Source organism: Oncorhynchus masou, chromosome 31 (genome assembly GCF_036934945.1).
Source record: "Oncorhynchus masou masou isolate Uvic2021 chromosome 31, UVic_Omas_1.1, whole genome shotgun sequence".
NCBI lineage: Eukaryota > Metazoa > Chordata > Actinopteri > Salmoniformes > Salmonidae > Oncorhynchus > Oncorhynchus masou.
This window is the reverse complement of record NC_088242.1, coordinates 66,629,651-66,643,365: the sequence shown is the minus strand read 5'-3', so window position 1 is coordinate 66,643,365 and position 13,715 is coordinate 66,629,651. Positions and strand designations below refer to the sequence as shown.

At 42.9% G+C, this 13,715-nt stretch overlaps 1 protein-coding gene across 1 annotated transcript in view; it reads right to left on the bottom strand.

The window, feature by feature from the left end:
- cax2 (cation/H+ exchanger protein 2) overlaps positions 1 to 7,522 on the bottom strand; it is a 29,976-nt gene extending 22,454 nt beyond the window's left edge. The window contains exons 1-4 of the mRNA XM_064951712.1: positions 7,441 to 7,522; positions 7,129 to 7,187; positions 1,993 to 2,166; positions 1,727 to 1,833 (exon numbers count right to left, since the gene is read on the bottom strand). Coding sequence (XP_064807784.1) covers positions 1,727 to 1,833; positions 1,993 to 2,166; positions 7,129 to 7,180 — 333 coding nt within the window. The 5' untranslated portion in view covers positions 7,181 to 7,187; positions 7,441 to 7,522. The remainder of the gene's footprint in view (positions 1 to 1,726; positions 1,834 to 1,992; positions 2,167 to 7,128; positions 7,188 to 7,440) is intronic.
- Between the last annotated feature and the right edge of the window lie 6,193 nt (positions 7,523 to 13,715).

Sequence of the window (13,715 nt, the reverse complement as noted above, 5' to 3'; positions counted from 1 at the left end):
GGATGGGGAGCGTCACTGCGCTGCTATTTTCAGGGCTCTGGATGGGCCACGCAAGGACATTTAGTCCTGAAGCAACTCCTGCGTTTTCCTGGCTGTGTGCTTAGGGTTGTCTTTTTGGAAGATAAACTTCGCCCCAGTCTGAGGTCATGAGCGGTCTGGAGCAGGTTTTTATCAAGGATCTTTTGGTACTTTGCTCCGTTCATCTTTCCCTTGATCCTGACTAGTCTCCCAGTCCGTGCCTGTGAAAAACATACCCACAGCATGATGCTGCCACCACCATGCTTCACCGTTTGGATGGTGCCAGGTTTCCTCCAGACGTGACGCTTGGCATTCAGGCTAAAGAGTTCAAGCTTGGTTTCATCAGACCAGAGAATCTTGTTTCTCATGGTATGAGAGTCTTTAGGTGACTTTTGGTAAACTCCAAGTGTGCTGTCATGTGCCTATTACTGAGGGGTGGCTTCTGTCTGGCCACTCTATCATAAAGGTCTGATTGGTGGAGTGCGGCAGAGATGGTTGTCCTTCTGGAAGGTCCTCCCATCTCCACAGAGGAACTCTGGAGGCTCAGTCAGAGTGACCACCAGGTTCTTGGGTCACCTCCCTGACCAAGGCCCTTCTGCCCCAAGATTGCTCACTTTGGCCTGGGGGCCAGTTCTAGGAAGAGTGTTGGTGGTTCCAAACTTCTTCCATTTATGAATGATGGAAGCCACTGTGTTTTTGGGGCCCTTCAATGCTACAGACATTTTTGGTACCCTTCCCCAGATTTGTGCCTCGACACAATCCTGTCTCGGAGCTCTACGGACATTTCCTTTGACCTCATGGCTTGGTTTTTGCTCTGACATGCACTGTCAACTGTGGGACCTTATATAGACAGGTGTGTGCCTTTCCAAATCATGTCCAATCAATTGAATTTACCACAGGTGGACTCCAAACAAATTGTAGAAACATCTCAAGGATGATCAATGGAAACAGGATGCACTTGAGCTCAATTTCAAGTCTCATAACAAAGGGTCTGAACTCTTATGTAAGTAAGGTATTTCATTTTTTCAAACTCCATTTTAGAATAAGGCTGTAACGTAACAAAACGGGGTCAAGGGGTCTGAATACTTTCCGAATGCACCGTATATGAATGCAGCTGCCACTGTATTGAAGCCAATGGACACAATTTATTATAGTGCACTATGCATTTTTACCGGTGATAGGTTCAGTACGCTGCATTCTGTATGCATTTTCTTAAGTCTTGTAGATTAATGCACTGCTCTAATTTAGTTTATAAAGCCCTTGTGCAAACTTCTGCCATGCCTTACATCACTGTTAAATTACAGACATACGAGTCACCAGACCGGATCACAGAGATGGTCAACTCTGGAGATCCTTTTGGTCAGCATTGAGTTAGGTAGATCTGCGTTTACTTCATTTTGCACCTTGTGGAATGATCTCTAGAATTCTACAAAGTTGGATGTTTTGGTGTCGCTCGGACATTTCAGACAGTTGGTTGATTACTTTTTGACTGAGGAATGTGTTTGTTTTTCAGGATCGTGTTTTGTTAGTGACTTTTAAATTCCTATTGTATTGAAATTGTAATTATTGTGAATTTGTATGATTGTGTGCAGGGCTGCATCCCTGGGATGGATCAAAATCTTTCATTCATCTGCAATGTTGTTGATTCTACTTTAACATTTAACATTTAAGTCATTTGGCAGACTTCATATACTATACTGTACTATACCCTGTAGTTGTTGGCTAGTTTGTTGGCCTCCACTTCGTTCTCTGCTCTGATAGTGGTCTTGTTGGTGGCGTCCTCCCATACATCCTCAGAGGCATGGGCGCCGAGTCCTGAAGGGTGAGATGTATTCAATCATGTTACAATCGAACTCTATTGAGGTTAATAATAACAACCAAAAGTTTATCTCTGGCCCGGTTCCATTTCAACCCTTACCGACCTCTCTTCTCCTAGTGCTATAATACCAAAATGTGACTGGACCTTGTACTCACGTGTGTGTGTGGACGGACATTTTGGCGTGTAGACACCTGGTCCGGGGAGGAGGGAGGGGGAAAGCGAGGGGGTGCAGGCATCCCTCAGCTCGGAGTGCAGGCTGGCCACACACAGCCGATCACACATTGGCCCGTGGAGGTGCCCCCCCTGGTGATCTTGGTCCCATGGAGAATCTGCAGGGAGTGGACGAGGGGAGGAGATGTAGCAATGGCACAAGAGGTTCTGGCCATGACCCAAAGTGTTTGGTAAACACTGGTCTAGCGTGTGGTGTTCTGGTGGAACTTGAGAGACATGTTAAGACCGTAGGTCAGAGACAATGACCCTGTACTTCATGTCTGGAAGAGGAGGAGAGGCATGACAGACATACACAGCCAGACAGGCATACACAGTCAGACAGATGGGCACAGATCGACATAAGCAAAACTCTGCCTTAAACAAGACAGGCGTGCCTGCCTGGTCGGTTATTTTCAGAATGTGCTTGATGGTGGCAAATAAACTTTATGACCCAATACATTACACTATTTATTTAACCTTTATTCATCCAGGTAAGCAGTCATGCAATGCACTTAGGCCAAAGTGTAATCTAATGTTCCCCTGACTTGTTTTTCTGTACCAAGGCTTCTCATAGTCACAGTAGGCCTGCAGTAACACCTGCTAAACTGTGTACATGACCAATAACCTTTAATTTGAGTAAAATACAGAAGGATTAGTATCACTTCCCTTTAACAGTATAAATACAAACGATGTTCTTCAACTTCCCCATCTTTCTGCCGAAATGTCTTCAATGTCCCTTAAAGTCATACAGTTTCAACTGCATGTTACAAACATTTAATGATTCCTGTAACCAGACGAGGTAGACAGACGTTATACAATGTTGATACTAGCAGGCCGCCAGCCACAAACAGGGGCAGTTCCTGTCCTTAACACTGAAAGATCAAACTTGTGAGACGTGTCTTACTGGTAATCGGTTCTTACAGCACCCACTACCATTCAGTGACATTATTTGTCCATTGGGAAAAAGAGCTACTTCGTAAACACAGCACTGCCTGTTAGACTAAAATGAGTAGTAACCCTGAATAAGACCTAACCACACACTGACCAAAAAGTTATTTCGTTGGCATTTATGAATGTCCCCATTACCAGTAAAACATCATCAAAACCCCTTTCTTTCACTTACTTGCTGTGCTGTTTCGTTGTTCATTTGTTCAGTCTAATCCAGGATTTCATCATACATGTCAAGCAGTGAAGTTTCAGCTGTCTGTCTGTGGCCTCTCTTCCTCGATGCTCACTGTCACTGTGTCCGTTTCCATCTTGTCCAGCTGTGTCTGTAACATTTCACGTAAACCATGTTTCTTGTCTGCACCGAAGTAGCGGGTCTGGTACCTAGCATCGAGCAAGGTGGCGACACAGTAAAGTGGCTCAGAGAGAATGCCACCAAATCACTTGTTCACAGCCTCTTGTAGAGTACTTTTTCAAGTTTTAACCCCATGGTCTGTCGGCGATTTTGTTGAGCAGGCGTTTCAATGCCATGACCGAGGGTATCACGTCTGCTGCAGATGCAGTTGAGATTATTTCTCGAGTCAGTTGTTCAAATGGAGCTGGGAATGTTCATGTTTCCATGTTTCAAACATGTTCTCAAATGCCATTGAAATGGAAGCAGCGGTTTGAGAAACGGCACATTCTTGAGCATGCAATACGGCTTTCCTCAGTACAAAATCCTCATCGACCCACTGCTGTCACACTCATAATGCTCATAGGGCTGACATCGCTGGTCCAAATGTCAGTCATGAAGATAATAGCAGTGATGCCCATAGCAAGTAGCTCATGGATGTGCGTTTCAACAATACTGTGTAACTCCGGTAGGGCAACATCTGAAAAATTGTGCCTACTTGGTAGAGTGTCCCGAGGCTCGAGGTGCTTGGCCAGTCGGCCGAAAGCCAACATCATCCACAACAGAGAATGGTTGATTGTCAAGGGCAATGAATTTCATTATCTTGGCGTTAATGGATTTTGCCCGAGTTGTCTCGCTGAAATATTCTTACTCTTTCAAATGACTGCTCAACTTCAACTTGTTTAGTTCTTGGAAGTGTGCGCTTAGTATTTTTATGTTTTTGTTCTGTGTATAGCTGTATTTTTCATGGCATTGTTACGTCATCTACCTACGTTATATAGGTATGCACGTCATCTACCTACGTTATATAGGTATGCACGACATCTACCTGCATTATATAGGTATGCACGACATCTACCTGCGTTATAGGTATGCACGACATCTACCTGCGTTATAGGTATGCACGACATCTACCTGCGTTATAGGTATGCACGACATCTACCTACGTTATATAGGTATGCACGACATCTACCTGCGTTATATAGGTATGCACGACATCTACCTGCGTTATATAGGTATGCACGACATCTACCTGCGTTATATAGGTATGCACGACATCTACCTGCGTTATATAGGTATGCACGACATCTACCTGCGTTATATAGGTATGCACGACATCTACCTGCGTTATATAGGTATGCACGACATCTACCTGCGTTATATAGGACATGCACGACATCTACCTGCGTTATATAGGTATGACATCTACCGACATCTACCTGCGTTATATAGGTATGCACGACATCTACCTGCGTTATATAGGTATGCACGACATCTACCTACGTTATATAGGTATGCACGACATCTACCTACGTTATATAGGTATGCACGTCAGTTTGACATCGGTTTTGCACATCGGAGTTAAACTAGACATTAATCCGATGCCGATGTTGGCATTTTTAGCTAATATCTGTCAATTCAGATATGCTTACGATATATCTTGCATCCCTAGCGCGTAGTGTGTAAAAATCTTCTGTCCTCGGTTGCAACACTCACTGCCGGGTTTCAAAACTGCCCCTGGAAGCAATGTCAGCACAATAACTGTTTGTCAGGAGAATCATGAAATGGGTTTCCATGGCTGAGCAGCTGCACATGGCTGGAGTGGTATAAAGCTTGCCGCCATTGGACTCTGGACACAACAACGGTAGGCCTGAGAGGGAGGAGAGGAGGTTAGAGACCTGGCAGTGTGGTGCCAGGACAACAACCTCTCTCTCATTGTGAGCAAGACAAAGGAGCTGATCGTGGACTACAGGAAAAGGCGGTCCGAACAGGCCCCCATTAAAATCGACGGGGCTGTAGTGGAGCGGGTTGAGAGTTTCAAGTTCCTTGGTGTCCACATCACCAACAAAGTATCATGGTCCAAACACACCAAGACAGTCGTGAAGAGGGTACGACAACACCTTTTCCCGCTCAGGAGACTGAAAAGACTTGGCATGGGTCCCCAGATCCTAAAAAGGTTCTACAGCTGCACCATCCAGAGCATCTTGACTGGTTGCATCACTGCCTGGTATGGGGAGGCAGGTAGCCTTTTATTTGCTTTTTATTATCTATGCATAGTCACTTCACTACTGCTTACATGTACAAATTACCTTAACTAACCCGCACATTGATTCAGTACCGGTACCCCCTGTATATACCTAGTCACTCGGGGGGCTCCCGAGTGGCGCATCTCAGTGCTAGAGACGTCACTCACTACAGACACCCAGGCTGAATCACAACCAGCCGTGATTGGGAGTTCCTTGGGGTGGCGCACAATTGGCCCAGCATCGTCCGGGTTTGGCCGGGGTAGGCCGTTATTATAAATAAGAATTTGTTCATAACTGACTTGCCTAGTTAAAAATATATATATATATGTATATATATATATAGCCCCTTATTTTATTGTGTTACTTTTTATAATTTTCTAATCTCCCAAGATTAATGCTCTTGTGGCTGAATGGAAGCAAATTCTCGCAGCAGTATTCCAACATTTAGTGGAAAGCCTTGTCAGAAGAGTGGAGGCTGTTATAGCAGCAAAAAGGGGACCAACTCCATATTTATGCCCATGCTTTGGGAATGAGATGTTCACATACTTTTGGTCATGTAGTGTATGTATCCAACAGACTCATCCTACAAAGTAGGCTATGTCTTTGATCAGATACTTTCAAAGCGAACTTGCTGCGTTGTTAGTTCTACTAATTTGCTACGTTAACTCCCCTAACCTGCTATGTTAGTTCTAACCAGCTATGTAAACAAACCACCAGTCCCTACAAACCATCTGTATCACCACACGTGTTGCTAGCCCAAAGGCCGGCAGATGGTGATATTGAGTAATTTCCATTTTACAGTCTGCATTGTATGCAGCAGGCAATAAACCCGTATCCCAGTGGACCGGTTCTTCCTCCATTCGGTCTGCAAAGGCATCGATTTCCACCTTAACTATATTTAATGGCAAGAAGGCTGGCGAAAAAACGGGAGAAAATATGCGTACTTTTTTATGAAACACGATGTTCCACCACCATGCTAAAGTGGCTAATGCCTGCAAACACTAATCCCAGATGTTGCATATCCCATGCTGCCATCTGTTTGCCGCCATCTGTTTGCAGCCATCGGTTGTTTACCGCTAGTTGAACGAAGGACGCGACATCAGGAAGTATCATAGCATGGGGTTGAAAATTGTGTTTCGTAAAGAAAGTATGCATATTTTCAACAACAACAAAAATACCTTCTCTCCATTAAATCTAGTTCATGAGGAAATCAACGCATTTGCAGCCATAATGGAGAACGTTGTAGGTAGGAACCGGTCCAAGGGGGATACCAGTGTATTGCCGGGTGCATTCAACGCCTTTTGATGGTAAAATTAAACCACATCAATATCGCCATCTGCCGTTTTTGGCCTAACCTGTAGTGTATTCCGTGTGATCATACGTCACAGGTTTATTCTCAGATTTTGATATAAGTGCCCATGATAATAATGTATTTATTCAGTAGTAACACAGTCATAATCAAAAAAGGATAGGCAATGCACCTGTCTTTTCCCTTTGTTCAATTTCTTGAAATTACACTGTAGCCTAATGTGCTTGTATTAACATGTAGGTATTATTTCGCGGTAGGATTATTTATTATATGACAGATTTTTTTAAAGCACATCGACGATACGAAGTATATGGCTGGTGTGTTAGTTTACATAGCCTAAAAAAAAGTTTAGCATCGCACAACACTAACGTTGGCTACATCAATAATCGGCTATTTAGCTCGGCCTCACCTTGACTGTCGATGGTTGATCTCCGCCGTCGACTCTCTGTGTCTGTTGACATGTGTGGGCTGGAGAGAGACAAATCAGTCTCTCAGTCAGTTATAGTAATGGGTTCCCTCACGCGCTTCTTGCTCAACCTTGTCGTATGACGGCAGAGAGTTCTGCGCTCACGGATTAGGCAACATGGAATTATGGGAAGCGTAGTGATTACTGCACTATTATGGGCTGTGTTGTAGGCTAGGCTTGTAAGACCTTTACTGGGAAGGTTTTCCTATTCATTTCCCATTCCTCGTAATACAGTTTCAGTGGGCATATGCCTACCTATCTCTTGGTCGCTCGTCGGGCTTTCGTGTGCATCCTTTACACGTTTACAAAGGAATACGTGCAGCAATCTCCGCTCCTGTGAATACTGAACTGAAAATGAGCATCGCATGATCATAGAGAGAAAGCATTTGTGTGTAAGTGTGTGCGTGCGTGCTCTGTGTCCGTAAACTTCTCAAAACATTTCATCAGAGGAAGTCTCAAAGACAGCCTATGCTTGCATTTGACAGCCTGTGAGAGGCCTTGTACCCATCCGTTTAGTCATGTTGTGATGTCTGTTTGGCACTGTGAGACAAGTGAGATGCACAACAATAACCACCTATATTTGATATGTACACAACATGAAATGTTGATTCTGATCCATTTACAGTGCAGTCAAAGTATTCACGCCCCTTTACTTATTCCACATTTGGTTGTGTTACAAACTGGGATTAAAATTGATTAAAACATTATAACATTTGAACAAAATGAATGAAAAATACATAAATCAACCCTGAGTCAATACATTTCAGACTCAGCTTTGATAGCGATTACAGCTGTGAGTCTTTCTAGTTAAGTCTCTTGGAGCTTTCCACATCTGGATTGTGCAACATCTGCCCATTATTCTTTAAAACAACTTTTAGGCTCTATCAAATTGGTTGTTGATCATTGCTTGACAACCATTTTCAGGTCTTGCCATAGATATTAAAGCAGATTTAAGTCAAAACTGTAACTCAGCCACTCAGGAACATTCACTGTCTTCTCGGTGAGCAACTCCAGTGTAGATTTATCCTTGTGTTGTTCTGCTGAAAGGTGAGTTCATCCCCCAGTGTCTGGTGGACAGCAAGATTGAACCAGGTTTTACGCTAGGATTTTGCATGTGCTTAGCTCCATTGCGTTTATTTTTCTTCCTGGAAAAACTCTCCTGTCCTTAACGTTTACAAGCATACTCATAACATTACTCATTTTAAGCTGCATTACTTTAGTGCCTTGTTGCAAACAAAATCTGTGTTTGAAATTCCCTGCTCGACTAAGGGATCGTACAAATAATTGTATGTGTGGGGTACAGAGATGAGGTAGTCATTCAAAAATCATGTTAACCACTATTATTGCACAAAGAGTGAGTCCATGCAACTTATTATGTGACTTGTTAAGCACATTTTTACTCCTGAACTTATTTAGGTGTGAATACTTTCTGAAGGTGCTGTATAATTGATCCTGGCTTGGGCCAGATGAACATCAGATATTTACATCAGGGGAAGGCATTTGGTATTTTATTAGGATCCCCATTAGCTGTTGCAAAAGCAGCAGATACTCTTCCTGGGGTCCACACAAAACATGAAATAGTACAGAACATTAATAGACAAGAACAACTCAAGGACAGAATTACATTAATAAATACTACATAACAATGCCTGGTGCCATGAGGTGTTTCTTTATCTATTTTTTAAATCGGGTTCGCTGTTCATTTGAGCAATAGGAGATGGAATGGAGTTCCATGCAATAATGGCTCTATATTCTTGAATTTGTTATGGATTTGGGAACTGTGAAAAGACCCCTGGTGGAATGTCTGGTGGGTTAAGTGTGTGTGTGTCAGAGCTGTGTGTAAGTTGACTATGTAAACAATTTGGGGTATTCAACACATTTGTTACAAAAATAAGAAGTTACGGGTGGTTGGCTATAACAGGGTTGGATTTGCTGTACACTGCCATGCCAGCATGGGAAAGGCCAGTAGCTGAATGGAGGTCTTAATTGCACTCAAACATGCATGGTATCAGTGTGGAGCCACCTGCTAAATATCATGGTGGAGGAAGGAGTCTCCTAATTACGTTAATTTAGTTGGAGTCCGCAAGAAATAATCCAAATAAATATTTTGCCTGTGAAATATTGTTCCATGTTTTGTGGTTTATCATCACTGTAAATATCCAGCAATAGTTACTGTGAAAACAGGTGTGGCAGTAAAAAATGATTTATGACTAGCAATTATGACTACAGTACCTGCCCTCACATACCATCAAGACCAGAATAGGGATCACCTGGAAAGAGATGTTTAATTTAGCCCAAAACAGGAAGGGATGGAGTGACCTTGTGGAGCCCTTATGAGCATTTAAGATTGACATGGTTGTTAAATGCCAAATTAAATGTGTGATTATATGCTATACGATGGAGGCTAAATATATTTTGTTAAGTATTCCATTTTTCTTCTAAACTAATTTAACACTGAAAAAAAACTTTCCACACGTTATTTGATTATCAATCTTGCATACTTTCAAGGCCCCCAGTACCAGAGGCAGCAAAACAAACCCACAGCGTTATCAAACCTCCCCCATGCTTTATTGTAGGAAGGGTGTTATTTTCTATGAATGCTTCATTTGGTTGTTGGTAACATAGACCACACTGCTGAAAGAAAGACAGGAAAGCCCAATTGAACTTTTCAAAACCCCAACTAAACAAGCATAAATCCTGGGAAAATGTTGTGGACCAATGAAACAAAATTACACCGATTTGGCAATACAGATCAGCTCTGTTTACCAATGACCAAATTAATAATGAAAAGAAAATAACACCCTCCCTACAATGAAATATGGCGGAGGTTCGATAATGCTGTGGGGTTGGTTTGCTGCCTCTGGTAACGGGGGGGGGGGGACATCATGCAAGACATCATGAAATCAGCAGATTATCATGAAGTTTAGAGTGCAATGTTCAACCCAGGGACCAAAACTAGGTGTTTGTTAAAGGTTGTGGGTCTTCCAGCAGAACAATAACCCAAACACACATCAAAAAGCAACCAGGAATGGTTCATGAATAAACACTGGACGGTCCTGGAGGAGCCAGGAATGAGTCCAGATCTGAATGCCAACAAAAACCTATGGCGAGATCTGAAAACAGCAGTTGGTAGAAGGCACAACTCAAACATTGAAGAATTTGAGCAGTTTGCAGCTGAAGAGTGGGGTAAATTGCCAGTAGAAAGGTGCAGCAAGCTTATTGATGGATACAAGAAGCATGTTCTAGTGGTTCTGCAATGTTGACAATCTAATAAAAACATGTAGAAACTGAACTTTTTATTCGATTTATTTTTCACTTATAGAAATAGGGAATTATTTAAGAAAAGAGCAAGGCTGTCAATATATTTGGCCGCCACTGTATATTGATGAATTTATTTGCAAATTATGGTGGAAAATAAGTATTTGGTCAATAACTAAAGTTTATCTCAATACTTTGTTATATACCCTTTGTTGGCAATAACAGATTGGCCTAGCGTCGTCCGGGTTAGGGAGGGCTTGGTCGGTAGGGATGTCCTTGTCTCATCGCGCACCAGCGACTCCTGTGGCGGGCCAGGCGCAGTGAGCGCTAACCAAGGTTGCCAGGTGCACGGTGTACCCTCCGACACATTGGTGCAGCTGGCTTCCGGGTTGGATGCGCGCTGTGTTAAGAAGCAGTACGGCTGGTTGGGTTGTGTATCGAAGGTTGAAAGTCATGCGTCCTCCGTCTCTCCCGAGCCTGTACGGGAGTTGTAGCGATGAGACAAGATAGTAGCTACTACAACAATTGGATACCATGAAATTGGGGAGAAAAAAGGGGTAAAAAATAGAAAAAAAACACACAAAAAAGATCCCCACCCCCTCATTGGTCGTAACACACCTCCATTAAACCTTGTTATGAACAAGCACCACCACCTGAACGCCTGAAAGTACCACATTCATCTGTACAAACAATAGTACGCAAGTATAAACACCATGGGACCACGCAGCCGTCATACCGCTCAGGAAGGAGACGTGTTCTGTCTCCTAGAGATGAATGTACTTTGGTGCGGAAAGGGTAAATCAATCCCAGAACAGCAGCAAAGGACCTTGTGAAGATGCTGGAAGAAACAGGTACAAAAGTATCTATATCCACCATAAAACGAGTCCAATATTGACATAACCTGATAGGCCGCTCAGCAAGGATGAAGCCACTGCTCCAAAATCTCCATAAAAAAAGTCAGACTACGGTTTGCAACTGCACATGGGAACAAAGATCGTACTTTTTGGAGAAATGTCCTCTGGTCTGAAACAAAAATAGAACTGTTTGGCCATAATGACTATCGTTATGTTTGGAGGAAAAAAGGGTGAGACTTGCAAGCTAAAGAACACCATCCCAATTGTGAAGCACGGGGGTGGCAGCATCCTGTTGTGGGAGTGCTTTGCTGCAGGAGGGACTGGTGCACTTCAGAAAATAGGTGGCATCATGAGGCAGGACAATTATGTAGATATATTGAAGCAACATTTCAAGACATCAGTCAGGAATTTAAAGCTTGGTTGCAAATGGGTCTTCCAAATGGACAATGACCACAAGCATACTTCCAAAGTTGTGGCAAAATGGCTTAAGGACAACAAAGTCAAGGTACTGGAGTGGCCATCACAAAGCCCTGATACCTATAGAAAATTTGTGGCCGAATTGAAAAAGCATGTGTGAGCAAGGCGGCCTACAAACCTGACTCAGTTGCAACAGTTCTATCAGGAGGAATGGACCAAAATTCACCCAACTTATTGTGGGAAGCTTGTGGAAGGCTACCTGAAACGTTTGACCCAAGTTAAACAATTTAAAGGCAATGCTACCAAGTACTGATTGAGTGTATGTAAACTTCTGGCCCACTGGGAATGTAATGAAAGAAATAAAAGCTGAAATAAATCCTCTCTCACTACTATTATTCTGACATTTCACATTCTTAAAATAAAGTGGCGATACTAACTGACCTAAAACAGGGAATTTTTACTTGGATTAAATGTCAGGAATTGTGAAAAACAGAGTTTAAATGTATGTAAACTTCTGACTTCAACTGTATATATACACACAATAAAATAGTGCCATCTGGTTTGCTTTAATGTAAGGAATTTGAAATGATTTATACTTTTACTTTTGATACTTAAGTATATTTAAACCCAAATAATTTTACTCAAATAGTATTTTACTGGGTGACTTTCACTTGAGTCATTATCTGTTAAGGTATCTTTACTTTTACTCAAGTATGACAATTGGGTACATTCCCCACCACTGTTCAATTGATTGGACATGATTTGGAAAGGCACACACACACCTGTCTATATAAAGTCCCAAAGTTGACATTGCAAAAACCAAGCCATGAGGTTGAAGGAATTGTCCGTAGAGCTCCGAGACAGGATTGTGTCGAGACACAGATCTGGGGAACTGTACCAAAAAAACTTCTCAGCATTGAAGGTCCCCAAGAACACAGTGGCCTCCATCATTCTTAAATGTAAGAAGTTCGGAATCACAAAGACTCTTCCTAGAGCTGGCCGCCCGGCCAAACTGAGCAATCGAGGGAGAGTTCCTAATGTCCAGCGGTCAAGGAAAGCGAATGTACAAACACCTTCCCCCTCGAGCTCTTCCTCTGTACAATGTGGTCCTTACAGAACTGGTGGCTAAGTGAGTTTCCCAAAGTTCAGCCCCCATAGCCAATACATCTTATTTCCCAAGCACGCAAACTACCAGTCCTCTGGCATTCAGTTTCTGAGCAGCAGAACAAAGTCCCAATCAGTCAGATTCAGAAGCCCAAAGACATGGCCTCCAGACCCAGTGTCCAACTTCATGCATTCACGTCGCTTTGGAAACTATTAAGGTTCTTCTAGCAGTTTTGATGCAATAATGACACAGTCCCCAATGCCCACAAACACAATCTGGATGTCTCCAGCGTACCGACCTGCCACATCCAGCTCTTCTGGCCTAGAGGCTTCTCTCGTCAATCAATCTTATTTCCCAAGCCCACTAGTAACCAGGCCTTGGGTCAAATAAGACTTCTCCCTTCTCTAAGCAATAGTTGAAAGTCCCCATCAGCAAGAAGCCCAAATATGTGACTAGCACCCTGTATCCAGTGGCTATGACTCTACCCAGACTGGAGGTTCTCCTCAGAGCAGTGGAAGCTATGTGAGCACTCAGAGAATCAGCCCACCCACCATCCCATCTGAAGGGAAAACAGTCCCAAACATTGTCTCAGAGCAACATGTCAAAGTCCCTGTTAAACAAGGGGCAAAAGATGTGGCTTACAAACCCTGTGGCTTTGGAAATTACATGAATTATGTTGACTCCTCTTTTGGAGCTAATAGAGTTGACTCCAGCAGTTTTGATGTCCATAATGAACAAGCTGCCCAAATCCATCAGCCCAGCAAAGTATCACAAACTGGCCATATCCTTCCCCATCCTTATATCGTTAAAGGCCATGTGAGTGCCTCAGGAGTTGATTTAATTTAACCTTTAACTAGGCAAGTCAGTTAAGAACAAATATTTATCTACAGTGACGG